We start from the raw sequence: 22,603 nt of genomic DNA, 5'->3' as shown, positions 1-22,603 counted from the left end.
TTTGGTTTTTTTGAGACAGTATTTCACTATGTAGTTGAGACTGACCTGGAACTCACTATGTAGCCCAGGCTGGTCTTGAACTCACAGTGATCCTCCTGCCTCAGCCTCCTGAGTGCTGGGATTACAGACGTGTGCCACCCCTCCTAGCCTGCCTTGTAATTTTTAAAAACCTGATAAACAGACTAATTAAGTATTAGAACAACTTGCTCTGCAGTTGTACAAAACAGAGGCAACCACAAAATTTCCCTTCCAACACTTTTGAGCTTCAAGAAAAATGAAAGTTAAAATCGTTTTTTCTATTTCTGACATCATTGCAAGGGCAGCAATTGAGAATTCAGCATTTGAAAGGGGCCTGGGAGATGCACACTGAGGAGACAGCTGTGCTTGAGGGAAGTGCTTTCAATTCGTGCACTCAGCAGAATGGAAATGAACTCAGCCAGCTCATGAGTATGAATAAAGGCTTAGCTGCCTTTCCAACCACAAATCAACTTTCTATCTTTGGCACTTTTTAGACATTCAGTAAAACAGACTGAATTTAATGCCAGATGACAGTGCCAAACGGTCTCCATTTAAACTCAAGCAAAAACCTCAAGAAGCTCCTTCCCTCGCCCTCTTTTTTTCTTTCTGCCTAATCAATATTCATGATGACCTTTCAGCCTGACACCTACACCATGGGACATCATCCCAGCCTGTTGTGCCAAGTCAGCAGGGCCTTGATCTCATCATGGCCCAGGTTCACCTTGTTTCAGAGTATTCAGTTCAGGGTGCATATCCCAGATCAGTAGGTAATGGGGAACAGCAGGAGCCACCCCGCCAAATATTTATTTAGCCAACAGAAATCAGTGTCTGTTTTTCTCTTTTCTGAGAATCACTTCACCTTAATTCAGCACAACTTATTGAAGTCCTACCTCTTGAGGGCTAGGTGAGGTTTTTGCTATCCTCCCTTGTCCTCAAACTTAGTAAATGTTTACTTAGAGCCCCTGTTTTCCAGGTGATAAGATTGTAATGAATAGGCACAGATTATAATGTGTAAGAAAAATTATAATGAACAAGATTATAACAAGACATGGAACTTATGTTCAGGCTAGGAAAGCAGACAGAACAAATGAAGTTTGTATTAGTGTTAACCATCATCAGAGGAGCCAGAGAATTTCTGTTGGGAGGAAGAAATTTTGGGCAGAGTCATAATGCAGCAAGCTGAGAAGAAGAGAAGATCAGGCAGTAGAGATATCAAAGAGGAGTGAAGACTTTTCAGTGTTATAATGCGTGGGATGATTTCCCTCCCATGTTTGGTGGAACAGTGGGAGGGTCCCACACCTTACCTCCTCTCTACAGGGTTCTGCTTCTTAGCTTAGCTCCTTCCCATTGTTTCAAAATCTTTACCATTGCCTGGATTTGCACACCACTGTTCCCTTGACTTAAAAGATTTACTCCATGTTCATCATCAGAATTTATAAATGTAAATTATAGTAAAAATGTAGCATGCTGTAATATGGAGCAGAATGATTAAAAATGCAGTCTCTCTAGCAGGTGGCTGCACCAATTGCTAACTTTATTACATCAGGGAAAGTTTTTAATTCTCTTCTTCAGTTACTACATTAAAAAAATAAGAATACTAATAAATTTAACCTCAAAGGGTTATGCAAAGACCATGCATGATGTTATAAAGTATGGTGTTAGCACACAATCTGACATTTAGTAGGTGCTGAATGCTAGCCATTGTAATTGCTTCATTAATCCTTTCAGTGCATTAATATCTACTATGCCTTAGGTAGTAAAACAAAAGGCTCCTGCTTTCATTGAGCTAGGAAGTGTTCTGTAATCATTTTCCATTATTATTGTTTATATATTATTTCAAATAAATCCACTGGATCGTATTTCCTGAGGTACTATTATTTTGTGTATTAAATTGTATGCTATACAAAAGTATAGATACAGTTTTGCACCTCTTTCTAACTCAGCTACCTAGTGCTGTTTATTTCGTTTGGTCACTTAATCTATTTTCTTGGTTGGAGACCCCAACAAGTAAAAAGCCAGGAGAAATCTCTCAGTTCCTACTAAATACATAATAATTTTCTGGGTTCTGAGAAAGTTGAAAAGATAGCCCCTATGATAGTTTGTGGGGAAAAAGACCAAAACACAAGGGTAGATTTGAAAAAAATAATGTTAAGTGCTAAATTATCCAATAATGGGCAGCCATATGACTATATAGTATGCAGAGATATATGACTTATGTTGTTTTCATAATTTAGAAGTATCATAGAAGCAAGTAGAAACTAAAGTAAAATCTTGAAGAATTTACATGGGTGGGAAAAATCAAAAGTGGGAGGCCAGATGATATAAGTAAATCACATACATGGAAATAAAGACAGTGTGTCATATTCATTTTCATATGGCCTGAAGGATAGGCCACAGTGAAACCTGGAGAGGATTGCTGACTTTAGTAGAAGTGGGGAATCAATCACTGAGAGCCTGGGCTATGTTGCTGCCTGGGATAGAGAAGAAGGAGCACAGGAAACACATTTTGAAGATTGAACCAGCAGGACTTAAATATTAAAGCCCTTACAATTTCAAAGTGATTTCACATACATTGTGCGCTGGCCTAGTATTCCTCCTCATAATAGTACAGAGAATCTGTGCCAAGTGTGTAGTGGTTCTTAACCCCATGACACCTTTAACCAACATAACCTTTGTTATGAACAAATGCCCCTTTTACTCTCCTCAAAAAGGTTCATTATTGATTTATTTGCACACATTTTTATTTTTGAAAAGATCATACTTCTCTGTCATACAAAGAAATATTCAAAGCATGTGTTTAATATTAAAATATATTTTTCAATAAGTTAAAGCCCAGACATGACTATCCAAGAAGAAGTCAAGTAAGTAGTCAGATACCTTTATATGTAGATTTCAGTGGCTGAAAATGCAGATAATACAGGTGTGTTGTGTTATAACTCGGAGTGGTTTCTAGTGATGTGGTTATCTAAGTGATGGGCAATGCTTGGTAAAATCTAGAAAGAAAAAAGTATCTTATACTCCTCCCTCAGTTATTCAGCACTGAGAGCCCAATGTATAAAAACCATGCCAAAATACATTTGGCATGTGTGAAACAAGTCCACCTCTAGGCTCAAGTGATTATAAGCAGATTTGCACCTACAGAAATATCCATCCAGTAGCACTTTGGCATTATAGGACATCTGACATTGTCTCCTGGTTCCCAATCATCGGATTCCAGGCATCTTTCCCTCACTGTGACAAGCACAGGTGGCCCCGGGATTCTATATTCTCGGAAGGAACAGCCCCAACCATTGGGTACCACTGGGCTGGATGCTAGCTCAAAGATGGCAGCACATAAGAGGGCTAGGAGGGGAGGGTGGGGATGTGGAGCCTAGAAATGAAGCTGGCCACAGTGCTTTCTTCCCCAGCCAGGGAGAGCTTGCAACTTTTTAAATTCTGCTAAGCTGGCTTTCCCAACCTGGCAGTAGTTTCAAGTTCTAAGCCCAGGTAGAAGATAAAATGAAAACATATAGTATTTGGTAGGGAAAAAAATACAACCCCTTTTTGATTTACTTAGGTTAGAGCCAACAAATTTCCTCTAATTCCCTGCCCTCTACATTGGCTCACTGAGAGGAATACACTATGTCTCAAGAAATAGGAGCAATCTAGTTCTAACATGAATCTTTGAAACTTTTGAAATTTAGTTCTTATTTTCCTTTAAACTACAAGAATGATCCCAGCCACTTTTCCCCAGTTTTGTGAAGTATGCATTAATGGCTAATCCCTCTGGTATTTGCACTGCACAGTGGAAGGTAGTGAGCAGATGTGCCTGATTGTTTAGTATTAGTGCTCTGCAGGTTGCCTTCTGCTTTCGAGTCTGAAGACAAATTCAAAGGGCTTGATCCACTTAGAGTACTTGGCAGAGGATTTGGAGTCTTGGATTTTCCTTTGATAACAACACACACTCACAGATATTGGCATAGTGTGTCTAATTTGAAAATAGTCATTTATCTCAAAGATACTGAGCATACTTCAAATGCCTGCCAGATTACAATATTTCAAGAACGTAAATCTATCTGCACCCTTTTTCCAGGGCTAGGATTATTCATTTGCCATCAAATGCCTGCTATTCATAAAAGATAAGGTTAGAAGTAAACTAGACCCTCTATTCTCAAGGGGCCCATTGTCTAGTTGGAATGACAAAACCTCCAATATAAGTTAAAAGGCATTGGAAAGTAGATCGAATACTGATGGGATAGAATTTTAACTTGAAGACCTTACAGATTCATTAATATTTAAGCAAGTAAAACACATTAAATTTTGAGAAATGGCTTTCTGAGCTAAAATAAATGCGAGGAGGATTTTTTTGTATTTTTACATGTCAGGAAATGAGGCTTACTATCACTGCATAATGTGCATCCTCCAGTTGTTGTCAGGGTGTAATTAAGTGACTTTGAATAATTGATAATAATGGCTAATAAGAAATTTCATTCATTGTTGCTATCTGTCCAGAAAAAAGCAAGTTCTTTAAATTAAGAAGCAATATTTTTTTCTTTTTTCCACCGAATAAGTTCTTTTTTTTGTACAACCCCAGATTCTGGGAGGCCACCATGTATTTCAGAACTCAGGCAAACACCTTCACTCCTTTCACAATGTAAGGCGATCAGATGAAATCAAGCACATTCATGGTGGTATGGCTGCAGACAGTGAAAAGGGGTCAGACAGGAGGCTGATAGATGGTCAGGATCATTATGGGAAGAGTTCACTTGCCAAGGTAGGAAGGGTTCTTGTTTCCAGAAGAACATGTGTTAAACATGAGGGCAACATAGAAATCAATCTCCTTTGGAATTCTGTGCTCTCCTCTTTACACTGTCTTTGTCCTGGGCACTGGATCTTTGCCTCAGGACCTCGTAATGGTCCAGATTTTCTGTCTTTCTCCCAGCAGCCCTGTTTTCTGCTTGTATCACCTGCCTGTAGATGAGAGATTTGACTCGGAGCAGGGGGTCAATATCAAATTTTGACCAGAATATGTTTGTGAAACTTAATTTTACCCCATGTTAGAAATAATTTATATCTGATCTGAATAGTTGTTACTGAGTATGTGTATATATAAATTCATTGAGCTGTGCTGTTAAGATTTGTGTTTTTCATATAATGTCCCAATAAAAAGTATAAATAATATCAATAAAAGCCAAGTGGCCCAATCACTGGAGTATTGCCAGCTTTGGTTTTTCTTGTAATTTAGCAATGACTTTTGCATTTTAAAATAAATTTTTAGAATTTTAGTATTAATTTTTTCTTAAATTTGTTTTTAATTAGTTAAAAGAAATAGCCAGCACTGGATGATTAATTGTAACAATTCTTTGTACCTCTTCAAAACAGACAACATAGTAGAATGATCCTTGGCCAAAATACATATTTTGAAATAAAAGAAAGGGACAAAATAACTTAATTCTGAAAAAAGGATGAAAATCCTTGTTGCTAAATCATCTTTTTGATTCTTTAAGACTTCTGTTTAAATATCTACAATGTAATGATAATTACAAACTAAAGTATTATTTCAAATTATCATATTTACTAACTTTCATCCAGTCCCATACTTTGCATCCAGTTCTTAAGGTAGCCAATGCACACACACACGCACACGCACACGCACATGCACACGCACCCCACTACAGCTTTCATCCTGATATCTGGAGCTTTTGGTTGACATTCAGACTGAAGTCTGGCTAGTGAACAGTCACCATATGATGATGTCAAAGTGAGCAAAAATAGAACTTACAGTAAAATCTTTCCCTGTAGCTGTGGTTGTCAAGGTTCAGACATTCAAAGAGAGAAATATTCTTTTAGAAAGAGGACTTTAAACTATCAAATTTGATGACACTAAATTATAGACTAAACTATGATGTACAGAAGTTATACGGAAATTAAATTTGAACTACTTCCCAACAAACCTACCCAGGCTCATCATCTTGGATGAATTTTTTGATACTATGAAGTATTTCTTAACATTATTATTTAAAATAAATATTTAGCATGGACTCTTTTGTTGGAACAGGACAGCTGGGAAGTGGTGGAAGGACTGAGGGGGGACATGAATTACACCCAGGAGCCTCCTGTTCAGAAGGGATTTTTGCTGAAAAAGCGGAAATGGCCCTTAAAAGGCTGGCACAAGGTAAGACATGGACTTAGCCTCCCTTAAGTGCCCCCATACTACTCCACTTAGGACCCAGTACTTGTGCATTTATGCTTGATTTGAAGTTGAAATTTGAGACCAGAGAAGGAATATTTCAATGGAATATCTTAATCAATTATCCTGTCTTCCCCACAGAGATTCTTCTACCTGGACAAAGGAATCTTGAAATATGCCAAGAGCCAAGCTGATGTAAGTCTTCTGGTTGATTCAGCATGGTGCTGGAGAATTCTGCAGGGTGGCTTGCCGTCAGCTCAGTGGAGAGATGTGTACAGTTGAGGGTCACAGTGCTCTGAGGTGAACAGAAGGGCTTGCTCTCTGCTGTTTCAGCTCTGATCCTAGGTGGGAGCAGTTAACTGGGTATCCATGGGTCTGTTCTGGTCTTGGGGTTGTGTTGAGGGGTTCCCTGAGTGGGAGAAGTCATCCTTGCAGCCAATAACAGGAGCTAAGCAGAGCACTGTGGCATTCCACGGAGGCGAAGGTGTTGGCTGAGAAGTTATTCTTGGACCCAGCAGTTGGTCTGTGAGGATTGTGACTTACTGGTAGACGTAGAGCTATAGAGGTCTTCTCTCCTCCCTTCCAACCCTCCCTTAGCCTACTTTTAAGGCACTTCTCAGTGAGTTGACACCAGACACTAATTCAGTGGGAGGCAGTGCTGTTAACAGGTTAACTCACAGGAGTCAGCCCGTGGGCCTTGCTATCTTGTTTCTTCACATACTGGCTGTGTAAATTGCTTGTTACCTAACTCTTGTGCTCCTCATCTTTGAAAGAAGGAACACATTTTGTACTTCTCAGAGGGCAGAAGACAGTATGCAGTGCTGGCTGTCATGCAGTGCTATATCAGTCATAGCATTGTGTTTACTGTGGGGGTAGTGGGTGTGGGAGGGCATTTCTACGACCTTGAAACCTGTGGTTCTCAAGTGGCCTTCTTCATGGCTCTGCAGATCGAGCGAGAGAAGCTGCATGGCTGCATTGATGTGGGGCTGTCAGTGATGTCCGTAAAGAAGTCGTGCAAGTGCATCGACCTTGACACGGAGGAGCACATCTACCATCTGAAGGTAAGGCTGCCTCCCAGGGGTGCTCTGTCATGCATAGCCACTTTGGGCTTTTTCTATTTGTTTTTGTCCTTATTTTTTTTATATGAGATGCAGTCTCACTACATTACCCAGGCTGGCAACTACTCCTGGGCTTAGGTGATCCTCCTACCTCAGCCTCCTAAGTAGCTGCGACTACAGGCGGGCACCACTGCACTTAGTTCTATAAGCCCCTTTATGTTGATACTATGCTGTTAGTGATGCCTTTTGGACCCTCAGGTAGCATGAAGAAGATCTTCATCACCAAAGTGTTCCTAATGGACACTAGATACTGGCATGGGGCCGTTCTTCATGATCCAGGGCTGTCACGAACACTGCTTGAAGGTTTGGCATCCTTGTTGCCTTATCCCCCCAGTACTATCCCTCCTTCCCAGGGACTGTACTGACAGTAACAGAAACATCTTCATATTTCCACACCACCCTATACCAAGCAGTGCCTAAAGAGCCGTTTATCAGAGGTTAAAATATGTTCCTTGAAATATAATGTACTAGCTTGTAGAGCCCCATTCTACAGCTAACTTTATAGGGATTTCAGGAAAATTTTCATAGTCAAGTGTCAGGAATTTTCCCCCTAAAGTATGAGTCTGCAAATAGTATGCCCCAAAGCCACTTACCTTATTCTTCTCTGTCTCCTACAGGTGGTAGAGATAGTTAAAATCAGAAGTATGAGATCTAGAACTGGTTCAGATCTTGACACAGCTATTAACTAGTTTTTGAACTTTAGACAATTATTTAATTGCTGAAAGTCTGGGTTTTCATCTAAAAAAAAAAATACAGCTATTATAGCGCTCATCTTGTAAGAACTACAAATAAAACACTTGGCCTAATGCCTGGATCACATAAGCTCAATAAGTTTAGCTGCTGTTTAGGATTATTAGGTGGCACCTGGACATTAGAAATTAATTGAGAAAATGCTAAGGTATTTTTCGTACTTGGGAAAATTATGTCGGATTTGGGAAACAGGGACTGATAGTTTAGATAAAGAAAGCATGAGAGAGCCTGTGCTCGTCTCTGCATCATGTGTGTGGTGATGATCACCACAGGCCTGACACACACATCTGCTTGATTGACTGGACAAGATTGTCACATATAGACTTAGTGTAACATGGGTTAGTGCACTGTGGAAAGCACGGTCTCACCCGTGGCATCATGGACCTTGGGAGTTGGCTAATTCTCTGTTGCAGGCTGTCCCAGGTGATAGGATGTCATATAGCACCACCGGCTTCTACTCACTGATACCAATACCAATAGCATCCTCTTCTAGTTATGAAAACCAAAAATATCTCCAGACATTTTCAAGTCAACCATTGGGATTAAACCAGTTCTGGTTGCAAATGACTACTACGATGTAAAGAAGAGAAAAACCTATCATCTTAAAAAAATTAAGAAAGACTATTAACCCTACCCTCAAGCCATTTTTGATGGCCAGTCTCTTCTACAATAGTTTAGGTTATTGTTCTATGTATTTTCACTGATTCTTCTTTTTGCGTTCTGACATGGTCAGGAAATAGGTTCTTGTTTATGTTATTCTAGCTAATGGAATAAAAATGATTATCGATTCCTAATTTTTAACAATTTGTAATGTCTCAGTATACATTGAATACTAATAAGGTGGTAGACAGAGTTTAATATTTCTCTGTGTGATTCACTTCGAGTTCTGTTTAGTTTCTTGGTGATTCTTATGGACATCAGCTGTGATTGTAGTGTGGGTAAATGTTATCGGGGGTTCTAGTTAATGGCATCAGTCAGGCCCTCCAGGCAGGCCTGTTATCTTGTCTTTATAGATGAGGAGTCCGGGCAGCAAAGAGGGTAAGTGACTGTACTTTCAAAGTCCTAGTCCTAGAATGACTAAGGCGCTGGAACAGAATCTTGGTCCATTGTTTAATAAAGTACTTTTCTTTTTCTACCTTGTTTAATCAGTAAGATCAGTCAAGATGAGTGTTTTGGATACTGACTTTCAAGGGCCCCTGAAAGTAGATCAGTGCAAGGATGACACAAAACTCTCATAAAATTTCCCATCTGGGAAATGAAACACATTTCAGGAACATCATAATATGGGGGAGTAAAAGATATGTGTGTCTTTTTCCTTTGCCTCCTCCTATAAATGACAGCTAGCACCTGGAGCAGTCTCCTGTCTCATTGGCACTTGTCCTAATCAACAGAAAATCCAGCTTCAGTTTCTCAGTGATCAGTCATTGTGATGTTTGTTCACACATCCTCTTTCTCAGCTGTAGTATTAGTGAAGATTTGCATGGGCTTGGTCTGAGTTCCTATGTGGGAAGTTAACCTACTAGGCCTCCTTTTGGATTATTTTAAATGGCAGCTTCATTAGTGTCTGTGTCCTGATAGGCTATCATTTTTCACTTTTAAAATGCCTTAATATGCTCTTATATATATAAAAACACACTTTTAAGGAATAGCAGGGTATATAGGTTCTTGTTGTATCTTTTAGTATTTTTGTGAACAACATTTACTTATAAAACTTACTGGTTACCAACATTCTTCATGGAAATTATAAATCGATAGTCACATGGTAAAAATAGCTAAATGTATGTATAGTAATGATGATGGTGCTTTATAATGCTTTATCAGATTTTTCTGTTTATGACTGGGGAAAATGTTCTTTTAAATAACCTTCACATTCATTAACATACACTTCTCAACAATGTATCCTTTGACAGAGTAGATGAACAAGGTTAAATATTTTAAGAAGAGTTTACTAACTCATTCCAGTCTAGGGAAGATTGATCTGCAAAGTCTGAATTATAAAAAAATTGGAGAGAAAAATCATGCTGACATATCCAGTAGAGCTAATCTCAAACTCATAGCGATCCTCCTGCCTCAGCCCCTGGAGTGCTGGGATTACAGGCATGCGCCACCATGCCTGGCTTCATGAAGACCATTTTTACTCCATATTTTCCCTACATACTTGTTTCTGTAGGCACGTAAAGTTAAAGTAAGTCAAAAGAGACTATTTACATTTCTACATGCGCCAACTAAATAAAAAGCATTCAGGAACCACAACTTGAATAATTGTTCCTTTCAGCAAATGACTTTTATTTTCTTCTTTCAATTTAACCTTTATTAGGTGAAGTCAGAAGAAGTCTTTGATGAGTGGGTAGCCAAACTCCGTCACCACAGAATGTATCGACAGAATGAAATCGCCATGTTTCCACGAGAAGTGAATCACTTTTATCCGGGGTCCACTATCACAGATGCTGCACCTGGGGCATTTGACTCCATTTCCAGTAGAAAAGTAATGAGCATTTGCCAATAATTAACCTAAAAGAAGGGGCTACCTTTCCGAGAGGATAGGCTGAGTCTGAGAAAAGGTGGGTGGAGAGGAGCTAGGAAGTTTGGCTGATGTTTAATTTGTCTCACCCACTGAGTCAGAACCAGGACCAGATGAGAATCTATTAACAGTGGGACAGAGAACAAAGAAGAGCATGTAAAGAACAACTGAATGTCTCTGAATGTTCTAGCTCTCGCTTGACCATTTTGACTTACCTGGTTGTAAAATATAGTAGGTATGTGTATGGCCCCACAGGATTGTAGAATTCTTCCAAACATTTAAATCATTTGACAGAAAAGGAAATAAGAGCTGTCATCTGAAGTCTTATAGTATGGTATAGCCAAGTGAGGGTGACAGCTAGAGGTGTCAGGGTCTCCCTGTGGGTGCTTCGCTAGAAGCTTCTTCTCATTACAGGCAGAAGGCATCCATTAGCATCGAACCTGCCCTGTTTTCCTTTACCCCAAATTGTCCTTGCTGGTGTCTGTTTTCATTTATAATATTATGGTCTTGCCCTCTGTGGAACAGCGTAGCAGTATATCAAAGCAGAATTCATTTCAAACTGGAAGCAATTTATCATTTTCTTGTGGTGAGGCTCGAGTTCCATTATGGCTGCAGTCTTCAGAGGACATGGAAAAATGTTCAAAAGGTAGAGTGACTTGAAACCTCTGCTTCTTTCTGACAGGTTCTGAAATGAACTGGTTTTGCATCTGTCCCTTAGCTGAATTTGTGTCCTCTTCTCTCTCTACATTCCTTCCCATACTTTGCTAATAAGATCATACTCATTATCAACAGAAGACACTTTGATTGCAGCGTTTTATGTCTTTGCCTGGGTGTGTCTTCAGACCGGCTTCTTTTTCTAGTCCTTAAGTACCTGATTTCTGCCCAGGCCCATAAATCAGTGTCTAGGGATGGGAACTGCACAGCTCTGTTTTTCTTTAAGTACCAAAAATGATTCTGATGCACATCCTGGATTGAGACTCTATTCTAGAGGTGAGTGGGTGACCAAATGGAAAGTCCTACCATGTATGTGTTTCCTGCTCTGGCTGCACATTCAAATCACCAAAAGAACCTATAAACTACAGGAATACCCATGCCAAGGCCTCTTTCCCAGACATTCTCTTTAAATTGGTCTGAGGTGGGGCTCTGGCAGCATTGATGGTCCTTGGTTCCCCATGTGATTTTGCTAAGGAACCCCACAGATGAGCATTCCAGCCACACTGAAGCTCAGTATTCACAGCTTAATTAACTAAAACTCATCCAGGGAACTAAAAGAAAGCTCATCAGTGGGACTGAGAGCTTCTGGAGTGGAGTGTGGGCATATATAGTTTTTAAAAATTTCTCGAGCTGATTTTGAAATATAGCCATGTTTTAGAACCACTATTAGGGAACGATGCAAGGTTACCGTGAGAATTGCTCTTCACGTTGTTGAATGCAGACATTGCCCACTGGGGCTATGTAGCCTTTGCCTTTCCAGTAAATTTATTCACGAGCTTCACTGATTGGCATCTTGGCAAAGTGGCCTCTGAAGTACTGTATCTGAGCAAGCAGCATCGGTCCTGCTTAGGAACTTACTAGAAATGCATATTCTCAGGCCCATCCCTGATGTGCTGAATCCAAAACTGGGTTGGAGCCTGAGAATCTGTGGCATAAATACTCCAGGTGATTCTGATGATACGAATATTTGAAGCCATCATCTAAGCCCTTTGGGACTTGATTCTTTAGGGGAAGCATCCATCAGCATCTAGTGAACCACCAACTGTGGGCTATCTTTTAGTTAGTGACAAGGACTGTAAGATTATTCTCTGGTCATCTCAGGTCCACCTGCAGAGGCTCATCACAGTCCTCATGCAGGCCCATGATAAAGTCATTTTTAGAAATTGGTACAACTTTATTTCTTTTTCATTCTTTTGATGTGAATTGGGCCTTGCAAGTGGCAGGCAGCAGCCTGCTGTTGCTGGATTAGGAATAACAGTGCTGCTGTTGATAATGAAGATGGTAATGGCTGATTTATTGAGTTCTTACAACAGTCCAGACACTTTTACATGCTCTTCACATAGCAACTTATTTAATTGTCTTCACTCTCAGTGATCTCGCTTTGTAGTTGTCTCCATCTTCCAAATGAGGAAACTGAGGCATAGAGAAGTTATGTCATTTACCCAAGAATTCACTGAGTGGATTCAAACTGAGTAACCTGGTTATCCAGATCCATTCCCTGAACCCTGACAGTCTATAGCCATTCTTCTAACACAAAGCAAAATTTCCTGCATATCCGATGGAAAGTCAAATGTAGAAAAGTAAGAAAAGCCAGTACAGTGATCCCTCTTGCTATGGAGAATGAGCCTTCTCCTCTTTCTTCCACAGACCTGGCACACTGCCATGCCTATCTGATGGAGATGAGCCAGCTCCTACAGAGCATGGACATCCTGCATCGGACGTACTCAGCGCCAGCAATCAATGCCATACAGGTTTGCCTCACCTTCTTGCGTTCACCTTCTGGCTTCTGCTTTCCTTTCTCCTCCCAGCCTTTGACTAACAGTGGGCTGTTTTCTGGCCAGTTGCTTTAGCCAAACTCAAGGGGATGAAAGTTGTCACTTTGCTGTGCGTTTATCCCTGTGGTTTGGTGGACCTTATTGTCTGTGCTCTCTTTCCTGTTTTGAAACAAAGGGTGGAGCTTTTGAAAGTCCCAAAAAGGAAAAAAGATTGCACAGGAGGTGGCGGTCCAGAGCTATTGGGAAAGATACTAAAGGAACGCTGCAGGTAACCATTGCTTCCACCTGTAACAGACTGCTTTCCTCCTTGGTGCTGCTCTGCATGTCACATGCTGGGGCTACTTTGACTCAAATAGGAGACTGGACAAGTGCATATTCTGGAGTTGTTCTCTGTGCAAGGGGAGGAATTCAGTCACTTAGATCTTCTGCGTATGAGTATAAGGTTATAATGGGCATTGGACAGAGAAGATGTTTTCTAAAGAAAAATGTTATGGAGTTGGAGGACTTACCACCATTTTGAGGGCTTTCCGCTTCCCCTTCTTTAATGGTTAGCCTGCCTGTCCTCTTCCCTGCTTGGGTGTGTTCCTTGTTTGTGGCTGCAGAGACCAGTGCTCTGATCCCCTGTCCTGCTGATGCTCAGTGGATTTATCATCCCTCTGAGTCCACATGCGGACTCTTGCCATTTGCCTTCAAACTCCCATGATCCCACCACAGGCTCACTGTGTCATGTAGAAGGTCTCCTCCCAAAGCACAGTGAGACTGCGGGCCAAGATGTGCAGCATGACTGCTGCACATTAAATCACAACATTGTTAGAATCAAAATTAATCCCAGGCTTTTGAAAAGTCAACTGATACATTCTTGTGTACTCTTTGGTACACTCAAAGCACTTTATGGGCTATTTTAAAGTAAAGAATGTTCCATGTAGAAACGTGAGTAGTTAGCTTTGTAGAAGCCCCAGGTGCAAATAAAGAAAAGCATTTAAACCTGTTCGCTGCTAACAACCCAGTTACTTACTGGGTGGCGATTGCCAGGAGAAAGGATGAGTGTACATGAGAAAGCCTGGCAGTTTTAGCTGTAATTTTCGACTATAGCTTTAATACTTCTATCATTTCCAAAAGAATAGATTTCTTACCCATTTTTATTTCATAAGAAGCAAGTTTCTGTGGAAAGTATTTTCCTAAGTTTTCATATATTTTTCTCCTATCATTCAGTAGGAAGATTTTTAAAATGTTCTTCCCTTAGCAAGTCTTTCCAGTCTTACAATCATATTCTGAACAGTCTACTGAATAGAAATCTCTTCTTTTGGTGTCACTTTAGGTCCCTAAACCTTTCTCTGGCCCTCTAAGACTACATTCCTCCAACCCTAATTTGTCAACACTAGATTTTGGAGAAGAGAAAAATTATTCTGATGGCTCTGAAACATCATCAGAATTTTCTAAAATGCAAGAAGACCTATGTCATATAGCCCATAAAGGTAAATGAGTTTTCTTTCTTCTTCCTGATGTTGGATAAAATATGCACCATATGCCAGATTTTGGGATGTCCTCAGAGAAGTTAGCTTAGTTGGTTCATTTTCTGTTCCCTTAAGGATTTGGCAAACTAGTTTTTATTTATTTCCCTGGTAGGGGAGATATATAAGAACTTTCTTTTTAACATGTTGGGGAAACAATGAGAGTGTTTGGAATACAGTTGGCAGAAGTCTCTGCATCTGTACTAAACACATACATCCTTTCTTCCTGTTACTACTTTTTAGACAATACGGTATAGCAATTATTTACACAACATTTACATTTTACTAGTTATTGTAAATAATTTATAGATTATATAAGTTATATAAAAGGAAGTAATAATGAGCGATAACTATACTTTAAAAGCTGAGCAATTTATTTGATACTTATAGGAGAATAAATTGGTATTTTTTTGAGGAGCAATATGGCATTATATATAGTCCAACTATTTTTTAATCTGCCTAGCCAGCATTTTCACTTTGAAGAATCCATTTGTAGAAATTAACTTAAAACTTATCTAAACAAATATTTCATTGTTCATTGTATCAAAAATTAGACACAGGGGGCCAGGGATTTAGCTCAGTGGCACTGCACCTGCCTTGTAAATGCAAGGTCCAGAGTTTGATTCCCCCATACCCCCACAAAATAGACAGGTATTCAATGTCATTAGCCATTTTGGAAAAGCAAATTTATCTCTAAACATCTATCTGAACAATTAAAGCTGAAAAAAAGAAAAAATATCAAATACTGGTGAGGGAACACAGAAGCTGAATCTCTTATACATTGCTGGTGGCCAAGTAAAATGGTGTAGCATTTTGGAAAATGGTTTGGCAGTGCTGTGTAAACCTAAATATGTACTTAGCATAGAGCCCAGCACTCACATTCCTGAGTATTTACTCAGAGAAGTAAAACTTTTATGTCTATGCAACAACCTATTTATAAACATTTAGGGCCAGTTTATTTGTATTTGCTGGAGATTAAAAACAATTCAGTGTCCTTCTACAGATGAATGATTAAACTATGGTCCATCCATACTACTTACTACTCAGCAATAAAAAGGGACAAACTATTGGTTTATGCAACAATGTGGATGGGTCTCAAGAACACTATGCTGAGCATAGCTAACCTCTAGTATTTGCACAGTATGTATTTCCACTTATCAAACACTTTGGAAAAATATAGAGAGGGAGAATTTGGTAGTTACCAGAGGCTAGACAAGGAAGAAGAAAGGGGAGGAATGTAGGTGTGATTATAAAGAAATTTTGGCGGTGATGGAAAGTTCTGTATCCTGATTGTGGTGCTGGTCACAAGAGTCTGCGCATGGAATAAAATTGTACTGACATTGTTATACACATATACACAAATGAGCATGTGTAAGTCTGCTGAAATCTATGTCCTGGTTGTGTACTGGTTGTGTAAGCTTTACCACATAGAGAAACTGGGCGTAAGCATAGGTATGTGAGACTTTTTTATATTGGTTTTGTGTTTGTGTTTTGGTTTTGTTGTTTTTATTTTGAGACAGGGTCTCACTATGACCAATCTGGAAGTCTGGTTCCAACTTGCAGTCCTCCTGAGTGCAAGGATTCTAGACTTGTATTACCACTCCCAGATTCTGTACTGTTTTTGCTACTTACTATGAGTCTATAACAATTTCCAAATAAAAATTATAAATAACCTAAAAGTCCAAGAAAAGGAGATTGGAGTTTTAAAAAATGGAATATAATCATAACATAGAGTCATCATCCTCATCCTCATCCTCGTCATCATTATCATAGCTACCTTGTATTGAACAAACAGCTGTCACATCAGGTATTGTTATGTATTTTATATGCAGTGTTTCATTTAATTCTAGCAGGAACTCATGAAACTCAGATAATACTGTAATCTGTTTCATATGTAAGAAAGTGAGCTTTAGGGGCCAGGGATTTAGCTCAGTGGTTCCGCCACCTGCCTCATAAGCACAAGGTCTCGAGTTCAGTCTCCAGTACCAAAAAAAAGAAAGTGAGGTTTAGAGAAGCTGGAGGACTTCTTGAGAGTCATACCATTCCAAAGGAGCTAGCCTGAGACTTGAATACTGACCTGCTCAACTCTAGGGCCCGCATTCGTGTCCTGGTATTACAGTGTCCTTATAGATGAGGTGGCCAGGATTCTTATTTATAGATATAGAACACATTGCATTGAGTAGATTATAGGGCTACAAAGTAATATAGGTATAATGCCATTTTTTTGAAAAAATATGTTTCTGGCATATATAGACATACTAAAAAGCCTAGAAAAATGTACACCAATATTTTAGTGATGGAGGCTAGAGTTGTAAGTACTTACCATCTTGGCTGATCTTTTTAAGTTTTTTCATATATTATTTTTCTTTAAGAAGAAATAGATGAAAAGGCTTTATATGGAAGGGCAGAGTTTGAAAGGGAGGAAAGAAGACATTCCCACTTACTACCTTCTTCTCTTCATGCGATATTTTCCTTCCTTCAGATTATTGATTTCTTCAGTTCTCCCTTCCTTTACCACACAAATCTAAAACATGTTAGTTATGAGATTGGTTATAAGGGAACTATTTCATGCTTTTTACAGATTTCTCCCTCTGAGTTTTTATTTTAGTCACCATTAGAATTTCTCAGTGGTTTGGAATTCAGTAGTGTAATCATATATTTAATTCATGACACTACCTGGCTCAACCCTTGAAAGCTCATGAAATACCCCTTTGGGTATTCTTTAGAATTCAAAGAATCAGTTGTAATCAGAGCATTTTTGATTGTAGGGAAAGAAATTCCTATAAAACTCCAATATTTTTTAATAATATGCATTTTTTTTCCTTCTTCTGTGAGAACACAGTGCCTCTCTGCCAAAGGGAGAAGCACTGCTTTCACTCATATTACAAAAGCTGCTTCCTTAGTGGGGCATTTGCTGTCCTATGGAACGGACCTATCAATGCAGTCCTCCTGCAGAGGTCTGTGACTCAGTGAAAGTCCGTAATGAGCTCCCAGCCAGCTCTTCTGCCTTGGGGGCTTTATGAAATCAGCTAGCTGCACTGCTGCCACCTATGTGGGTGGAGCTAAGGCTGGGGCTCCAGGAGAGGTCCAAGGTGCTTATTTATTCAAGAGCAGCCTGAGCCCCCTGGGCTTATGGACAGTAACTTCCACAGGGAGCCTGAGAAGCTGTGTTGGGCTTCTAATGGTTTTAAAATACTGTTGCAGAGACTGAAAGCGCACCCCATCACCCCTTCAAGGTGTCTCTTACACAGATGCTATTTTAGAGGCCTGGTGGAATGATGACAGATTTCAAGTTTGCCCCAAGTCCTGTGACCTTGTGTGCTTTCACACTGTCACATTTGGAACACAAAGCATTTTAACCTTTTTCCTATGTAAGCCTGATTTTGTTTCTGGCGGTGCCTATGGAACTGTTTTGACTGTATCATTATTCTGTTGACTATAATTTTGAAGTAGCTGAACTAAAGGTAAGAACTCCATTGATGGACCCTAAGCTTGCTAAATGCATCTGAATTGTCATCATTTTGCAGTCAAGTGGTAAGCAACCAACATGTTTCTATCCTACTTTTAAAAGTCCTTGTTCTATATGATAGACTATAAACTTGATTTTTATAGCATATATTGAACCGATTCTTGTGGTTCATGTTTCTGGCTTTGTGTGTGTGTTGACACCCATATAAGCAAACAGAACAAAATATGTTAATCCTCAAAGTCACAAATACTTTTAATTTTATATATTAGCTTTTAAATTTCCCAAAATGTATATTATAGAATATTGTATCCACAAAATACTTACAAATCAAAATAAGAATTTCATGATTTAAAATGTTTGGAAAACACTGCTGATTGTTGTTTCCTTTGGATTTATACAAAGTACTGTAGATGGTAAAGTCTCTGAGAAGTCCTGCAGCAGACAAACCTGTTATCTGTACCTGTGAGTTTTTAGTGTTATTTGGGAAGCTCCCCACTGACTCCCAACCCCCACCAGCTAGTAGCATCCTGGGACTAAAGTCCCTAAAAATATTCTTCAGGAAATATTGTAAATAATAAGCCTTTTTTGGAGCTAACCCCTCTGTTACTGACTAGCTGGGACCCTGATGGCTCTGGCCAACCCTCTAGCTGTCACTTGCCTCCTCTGTCAAATGTGCTACAGTCGCTGTCCTGACTCCTTTGGTTCTCAGATTCTGTCATTATCTTCTATGATTGCTTCACAGTGAATGAGAAAATCTGTACTGTGTCTTGTTGTTACAAGGTTTTGTGGCCTATTAGCAGCAGAAATAGAAATGACCGATGTTGGTGAGCTGATTTAGGGTGGGAAAGCAAGCAATAGGTTGGGAGCAGCATCAGGGATGGAAGTAATCAGCATCACCAGACGAAGTGGATATTCACGTTCTGCCTTGGAGGGAAATAAGTGAGATTTTAGGAATACTTTATAAATAGGTGAGGGAAATCATTGTTTATAAATATAAAAGCTAAAAGTGGAATAAAATTAAATTATATATTAACTTATTTTGTTCCTGGAGTCTTTTTTTTTTTTTGTACCGGGGTTCAAACCCAGGCCCTTGTGCTTGAGAGGCAGGCCGTGGAACCTCTAAGCCAAATCCCAGCCCTGGAGTATTTTTCTTTTTTGAGTTGTAATGTTGAATGGTAATTTCCTAAACTGTTTTGAGCTTATAGAAGCATTGAATCAAAAGCCAATTATGTCACAATGATACTTTTATAGATTAAAAACTAAAAGACATATTGACCTAAGGAAAAGCCACATTATGTATTTTTCATAAATTATCATTCAGTATAAGTGTGCTGAGCAATTAAACTCATGTACATTATCAATAAATAAGACCATTTAGTACAATTACCTAATGTATCTAAGTCAATTTGGATGTTATTTGGGTTCAAAATATTTTAAAACCATGGGTATCCTATGAAGTTTGAAACTGAAAGGAAGTAGATTACAGAAAAATCACATCATCCTAGATATTTTAGGCACGTTAACATTTTAAAGATAATTTACACAAAATATAGTTTCCATTAAAAAGAAGCAAAAAATGAGCCCTACTATGTTGATAGTATGTTTTCCTCTTGCTTTCTTAAAGCACCCCTGAGATGCAAGCATCATTCACACACACAGATGTGGAAACCGGTATCCACAGTGTAAATGGCCACTAACCGATAGAGGGAGTCAGGGTGTAAGTTCACTTTGCCTTATTACAGAGTGACTTTCTCTGGCACCACATGGCCTTTAGAGAGGTGGTACCCATGGCATTCATAACTACTTTCCTCAAGATCTTATTCCTTCCCGATGCTGACAAACCGCTCGAGAAGGAAGAGATTAAGTAGATCTCAGGTGCATAAGAGTGTAATTATCCTTCAGTATCAGCTTCTGCTATCTAAAATGCTGTGTATTGTGGTCTCTTCATCCTTACTCAATAAAAATAGAAAATAGGAGCCTGTAGCAGCAGGAAAGGCAGTGATCATTAAGAGTTGTGTGCTTTTGGCTTTTCCATTTTGTGGGTGCAGCTTAATGGTTCTCAAAGTCAAAAGTTCACCCTGTGTTGCACTTAATTTACTGCAGCAAGGACATCTGAGAAATGGCCAGTAACCATCCAGCAAAGACGAGTGAACAGATCTCATAATTGCCTTCTCATGTTTGAATGCATGAAAGAGAAAGTAGTCACTACTTTAGGGGATAGCCATAACATGGAGAAATGTAGACTGAAAGACAATTTGGAGGGACTTTGGAGAAGTAGAAGAGTTGGTCAAGCTGTTGGGTAGGTGGCTGTGATGATCTTTAAGATTCTTTGTAGCTCTATGCATCCGAGACTTTCTGAAAGGCTTTATTATCAAGCATCCATAAATATAATACACATTTGGATGTTCTGTTTTGTAAACAGTCTATTTATCTCTTATAAACTTAGAATCAAGATTGAAGTAAGTAAGAAGATACTTTGTCATAGAGAATATTCCTGAACTTTGGGATCTTGTGTGTTTAACAATTAATATAAATACTATCTTCTATAACCAGCCTCTTGTCACTGTTCTAGGTGTGCTAGGTCACTGGGTGACTGTGATGATTATTTTAATGTCCTCTGAGAGGGCCTGACTGTCCTGTGAGGGATTTAATGCATGGGATCTGGTTTGTCAGATGATTGAGGAAGAATTTTGCACCTTACCATAAAGTAAGGCCTTATATGAGTGTCTCTATTTTTGTTCCCACCACAGTCTTAGCTGTACATTTTGAATCAAATAGTGCATATTTTGCCGACTTAAGTAGGATTCTTCTAGTTTGGTTGAAAGCTTTGCCTTACAGCAGGGCATCTGAAAACCAGAGGAATCAATCTGGGAAAGTGGTAGCCAGCTGAGTGCCATGTTTGTTTTATTTGGAAGAGTAAATATGACGGTAAAGAGAGTTTCCCCAGAGACCCAGTCAAATGGTTGTGGTTATCCTGTACGGAGGGGGACACATATCTAATGGGACACAAAATGCAGTGGGCTCACTGCATGGTTTATTGCTTTCCTCCCAGGAAGCTTTGCTGTGGCTCAGTATCCTGTAGCCAGTCCCTCATTTGCAGACTCAATCCTGTGTGCAGTTATTTACACATCCTTTTATTGCTTGTCCTGGCAAAAGACTGAAGCATTCTTCTAGAGCTGTTGCCACTTTTAAGAGATTGTAGTTACCATCACTTTCATCCTCAAGTATCTCCATCATCATCATCATTACCATTTCAGTGACATTTATTATTCATTACGTGTCATGCATTGGGTTAAGTGCTTTACCTGCATTATCTCACTTAATCCTGACAGCAGTCTACAAAGTGAGTGCTACGAGGAAACTGGGATTCAGGCACTCATGGATTTGTACAGGATCACAGAATGAATAAACAGTGGACCCTTCTCTTCTGTTGACAGAAGCAGTACTATTGTGTGTGTGTGTGTGTGTGTGTGTGTGTGTGTGTGTGTGTGTGTACACAAATAGCTTATTTGTACTATGACTGTGAAGATGCTCTAAGTCCATTGCTGTATGCCACAATCTCAGTCAAGTTCAGTGACAACATGTGGACAAGTTCATTTGTCCTCCTTGCTGCTACATGAAGCAAGTACATCAATGATGCATATTTAGTTTCTGTGTCACTAAATAGGTCACTCTTGGATAACAATACCCCTGAAAATGCAAGCCTTTGGAATTCAATAATATGCTGAGCCATTTGAGAAGATGTCTCAGTCGCTTCACTCTTTCTGCCCTTCTAAAGCAGAAAGAGACTGAAAAGATAATATTTAAATGTGATATCCATAATCACTATTTCCTCATGCCTTGGAAGTGACTTATATACAATATTATGTAATCAAAATTGGATGGATTTTTGTTTGCATGTGTTAATGTTGTTTTAAAACTTTAGTTCAGACATGTGAATGCCTAGAGGTGCTAAGCTCTCAGTGGAACTGCATGCTCACTGAAGTGAGCAGGATAGCTGAATGCCATCCTGGAGGTGGGGGATTATGGTCCTGCAGATGGGAGGGTTAACAAGGAGGAGGGGAGGCAACACCTGATTTCAGAAGTTTCAAACTTACAGTAAAGTTGTGGGAATAGTACAGAATTCCCATATACTCCTTACCCAGTTCACCGTGGTCAGTATTTTGCTATGTTTATTTTATCACTGTCTTATAACCACACGCATGCCCATGCACACACAAACACACTTATTTTTCCATTTGAGAGTAGGAGTCATGCATCATATATATAATTTTTTTTAATTTAAAGCTTTATACTTTATAGCAGTATATGTTTCCTGAAAACAGATATAACCTGTTACATGATCACATTGTAGTTACCTAATTTAGCAAATATGACATTGAAACAATACTGTTATTTCTTCTTCCAAATTCGAATGTCAGTTTCTCAAGAGTATCTTTTTAATACCATTTTTTCTCTAGAACACAGGATCTAGTCCATGATCATATATTGCATTTCATTTTACTGCTTCTTTAGCCACCTTTTTTTTTTTTTCCCATTTGGTTTTTTTATACTTCTG

At 39.2% G+C, this 22,603-nt stretch overlaps 1 protein-coding gene across 5 annotated transcripts in view; it reads left to right on the top strand.

Moving 5' to 3' along the window:
- Osbpl3 (oxysterol binding protein like 3) overlaps positions 1–22,603 on the top strand; it is a 153,463-nt gene that overhangs the window by 77,922 nt on the left and 52,938 nt on the right. For 3 of the 5 annotated variants that reach the window (XM_010628244.3, XM_010628242.3, XM_033757342.1), the window contains exons 4-11: positions 6,056–6,172; positions 6,329–6,382; positions 7,135–7,248; positions 10,373–10,540; positions 11,102–11,222; positions 12,938–13,041; positions 13,241–13,333; positions 14,384–14,540. In XM_010628244.3, coding sequence (XP_010626546.1) covers positions 6,056–6,172; positions 6,329–6,382; positions 7,135–7,248; positions 10,373–10,540; positions 11,102–11,222; positions 12,938–13,041; positions 13,241–13,333; positions 14,384–14,540 — 928 coding nt within the window. The remainder of the gene's footprint in view (positions 1–6,055; positions 6,173–6,328; positions 6,383–7,134; positions 7,249–10,372; positions 10,541–11,101; positions 11,223–12,937; positions 13,042–13,240; positions 13,334–14,383; positions 14,541–22,603) is intronic. The other 2 variants (XM_010628246.3, XM_010628243.3) reach the window with 1 other exon arrangement.

The sequence above is a fragment of the Fukomys damarensis genome, unplaced genomic scaffold (genome assembly GCF_012274545.1).
Source record: "Fukomys damarensis isolate Sample0158 unplaced genomic scaffold, DMR_v1.0_HiC HiC_scaffold_4, whole genome shotgun sequence".
NCBI classification, from domain to species: domain Eukaryota; kingdom Metazoa; phylum Chordata; class Mammalia; order Rodentia; family Bathyergidae; genus Fukomys; species Fukomys damarensis.
This window is presented reverse-complemented; position numbering and strand designations above follow the sequence as displayed.